At 40.5% G+C, this 3,339-nt stretch overlaps 1 protein-coding gene across 1 annotated transcript; it reads left to right on the top strand.

The window, feature by feature from the left end:
- The first annotated feature begins 895 nt into the window (after positions 1–895).
- On the top strand, positions 896–1,255 carry LOC100952784 (protein BEX4-like). Its single transcript, XM_003783066.1, has one exon. The coding sequence runs from the start codon at positions 896–898 to the stop codon at positions 1,253–1,255; it is 360 nt and encodes a 119-aa protein (XP_003783114.1).
- Positions 1,256–3,339: the final 2,084 nt, after the last annotated feature.

Genomic DNA, 3,339 nt, shown 5'->3' with positions numbered 1-3,339 from the left:
CCCTTTATTTGGTTCTCTTGCTGACCACTGTAGCTAGGACTTCCATTACTATGTTGAATAATATTAGTGAAAGTGGGCATCTTTGTCTTGTTCCAAATCTTAAAGGAAAGGCTTTCAGGTTTCCCCATTCATTATGATACTAGCTATGGATGTATCGTATATGGCTTTTATTGTATTTAGGTATATTGCTTCTATACCCATTTTTTGAGAGATTTATCATGAAGCAAAGTTGAATTTTTAGAATGCTTTTTTCAGCATCAATTGAAATGATCATTTGATTTTTGTTCTTGATTCTGTTGATATAATATATCACATTGATTGATTTGTGTATGTTGAGCCATCCTTGCATGCCTAGGAAGAATCCCTAGGATCAATCCCTTGATCATGATGAATAATCTCTTTAATATTAGTTGTTGAATTTTGTTTGTTAGTATTTTATTGAGAATTTTTGCATCTATGTTTATCAGAGATATTGGCCTATAGGTTTCTTTTTGCATGTGTCTTTGCCTCTAAACCCAACATATTTTTTAAAAATGTCCTTCTTGCTTAAATCAGTTGGGGTCAGTTTCTGTGACTTGTAACTAAGAAGCATTGCTGATAGTAATTGTCCTTATGTTGAAGATGTGATCTGCTGGAAAGAAACTCAGTTTATGATCATAACATGGAGAAGATAAAAACAGAAACCACCTTTTAGTGAGATTAAAAAGATTAAATAAGGGGTAGTTGCTCATTCACTTCTTGGAGGAGGTACCTGCTCCTGGTGGTCCTGAGGGCAGCAGGCCAAGGGTGACCCCAAAAGTAAGAGGCTGCTTGTAGCAGTCCGCAGGTCTCGGGGGCTAAGTGTCCTGGCGAGAATCTGGAGGAGGAGGAGACTGCGAGGATAGGTCCAAGAGTAATGGAGTCCAAAAAGGAACAAGTCAAAAATCTCAACATGAAAAATAGCAAACAAGAAAACGAAGGAGGGGATCAGACCACAGTGCAGAATGAAGAGGAATCCCGCTATTTGGGAGGGGGTGAAGGCTGGAAGCCTGTTACAACTGTCCGATGGGGGCAGGTTTGGCGACTGGTCCCTAATTTTCAATGGGGCATGCCTAATAAGCATGTTGATCACAATGAAGCAGGAGATAATGCAGAAAAGTTTGTAGGGCAGATAATGGAAATCAAGAGAAAGACTAAGGAGCAGCAGGTGAGGAGCTATATGCGATTCCAAACTCCTGAACCTGACAATCATTATGACTTTTACCTCAGACCTTGAATCTTAAGGTTTTCCTTTAGGTGAGTAATGCCACTGCTTTACAAACTCATATTTTTGTGATTTACTTTTTCTGTAAGCCTCTGGTGTTTCCATTTAATGAGTTTTAATTGAATAGTTTGTGTTAGTCTGAAAGTTTCTGTCAGCTTGGCATTTTCATCCTTTTTAGGAAAATATTCTTTTCCTAATATGAAATTAATAAAGCAGTTTAAAAACCAAAAAAAAAAAAAAAGATTAAATAAGATCACATATAAAAACATGGAAATACAAGGAATTTTTAACAATGTCTGGAACATAGTAGATGCCTGAATCTTTGAGATGGTTGTATAGGAAAGGAGAAGCGAGAGATCATAGCCAGTGGTGGGATTCTGAAGAGTCAGTCCAGCAAATGGGGAGGCACCTGTGGCTCAGTGGGTAGGGTGCCAACCCCGTATACTGAGAGTGGTGGGTTCGAACCCAGCCCCGGCCAAACTGCAACAAAAACTAGCCAGGCATTGTGGTGAGCACCTGTAGTCCCAGCTACTCAGGAGGCTGAGGCAAGAGAATCACATAAGCCCAGGAGTTGGAGGTTGCTGTGAGCTGTAGATGCCACAGCACTCTACCAAGGGTGATAAAGTGACACTCTGTCTCAAAAAAAAAAAAAAAAATCCAACAAAGGGCCAGGACTCACCTACCTGAGGCTGTGGGTATACTCACTGATGTCCACAGTAAGGAATGGATGAAGGGAACAAATACACTGTGCCGAGTGCCAGATAGGGGTACAAAACATTCTTCAAACCAGAGGGTGAAAGTACATCTTGGAAATTCAGCCACAAAACTTAGCAGAAACACACAGAAAGAAAGCAAAATATGTATTCTGGACAACCCCCAGAAACACTGGTGCAGCCTGCGGTTGTGCACCAACTGTAAACACAATGGAGTTGGAGCGCCTGTTCTGTAAAGGCATGCATAAGACAACGCGAAGAAATTCATGACAACCTGAAGAAATTCAGGAGTGGAAGCTAGTGTAAATTATGTTTAATCACTAAAAGTAATTCTGTTCCCACCTTCAAAAACTTTGTTTCTACAAAAGCAGTGGTGCTCAACCTTGATTACACATTGGAATCACTTAGAGAGCTTTTAAAACATACAGATGCTTGGATCCCACCTTCAAAGACTCTGATCTGATCCGTCACCATACGGCCAAGGCACAGGCTTCTCCAGTGTCTCTGATATCCAAAGTTGAGAACCAACTGTCAAGTCTTCATGACTCTTCCATGCTCACTTTTTTTGAAGCAAAAACTCCAACCAAACATACAAATAAGTTTTATTTCAAAGAATCCATATCAAAAAAATCTCTAAGTAGGCGATCAAAAATAATTTTCATATTGAGGCTATAAAAGTGTCAAAAGATATTTTGTTTGGAAAGTTTCTTTGGAAAAATTTGTTCTGTGACTCCCACCCCCAGAATGGACAGAGAGAGGATACCTCCCCCTTCAACTTAACTAAGACAGTGGGGCTTCAGCAGGACTACTTAGAGAGTTTATATTCATCCTACAAAACCAGGGAGATAGAGTACTCTGGTATCTGACCACTGGAAATTTTAAAGGCAGAGGTAGATTCACTAACTACTCTAATGTTGAGAGACAAGGAGAAGTTAGCTACTTTGAGATGGGCCTGAACTTCCAGTTTGTCAGGGCAAAGTATGCCTAAGCAAACTACTGAGGACAGACAAATCTGCTTAGCCCTGAAGGCTCATTCCCTCTGTCTTTTCATTGACTTAGAAAAGAGCTGGTTCACCAAGTCTGAGTTCAGTGGGAGAATAGGCTAATGCCAGACAACCAATCTCAGAAGACTTCCTCTCTCTAATAAGGCCCAGTGAGAGATTTTTCCATCATTACATAGCCACATAGGCAATCCTTGTCCCTATTTTCCTATGAATACAGAATATATATGGGAGTGTGGCTCCTCACTATTGGAACATGGCCATGCTGCCTTTAGTCCACCCATATTTCAGTCTAAGCACCATACCCAGAAGAATTTTTTTTTTTTTTTGAGACAGAGCCTCAAGCTGTCCCCCTGGGTAGAGTGCCATGGCATCACAGCTC

Source organism: Otolemur garnettii, unplaced genomic scaffold (assembly GCF_000181295.1).
Source record: "Otolemur garnettii isolate 467f Iridium unplaced genomic scaffold, OtoGar3 scaffold00006, whole genome shotgun sequence".
In the NCBI taxonomy this organism is placed as follows: domain Eukaryota; kingdom Metazoa; phylum Chordata; class Mammalia; order Primates; family Galagidae; genus Otolemur; species Otolemur garnettii.
This window is presented reverse-complemented; position numbering and strand designations above follow the sequence as displayed.

Bases quoted from the DNA above. Each gene is read 5' to 3' on its own strand.
- LOC100952784 (XM_003783066.1), top strand. From the start codon at position 896: ATGGAGTCCAAAAAGGAACAAGTCAAAAATCTCAACATGAAAAATAGC.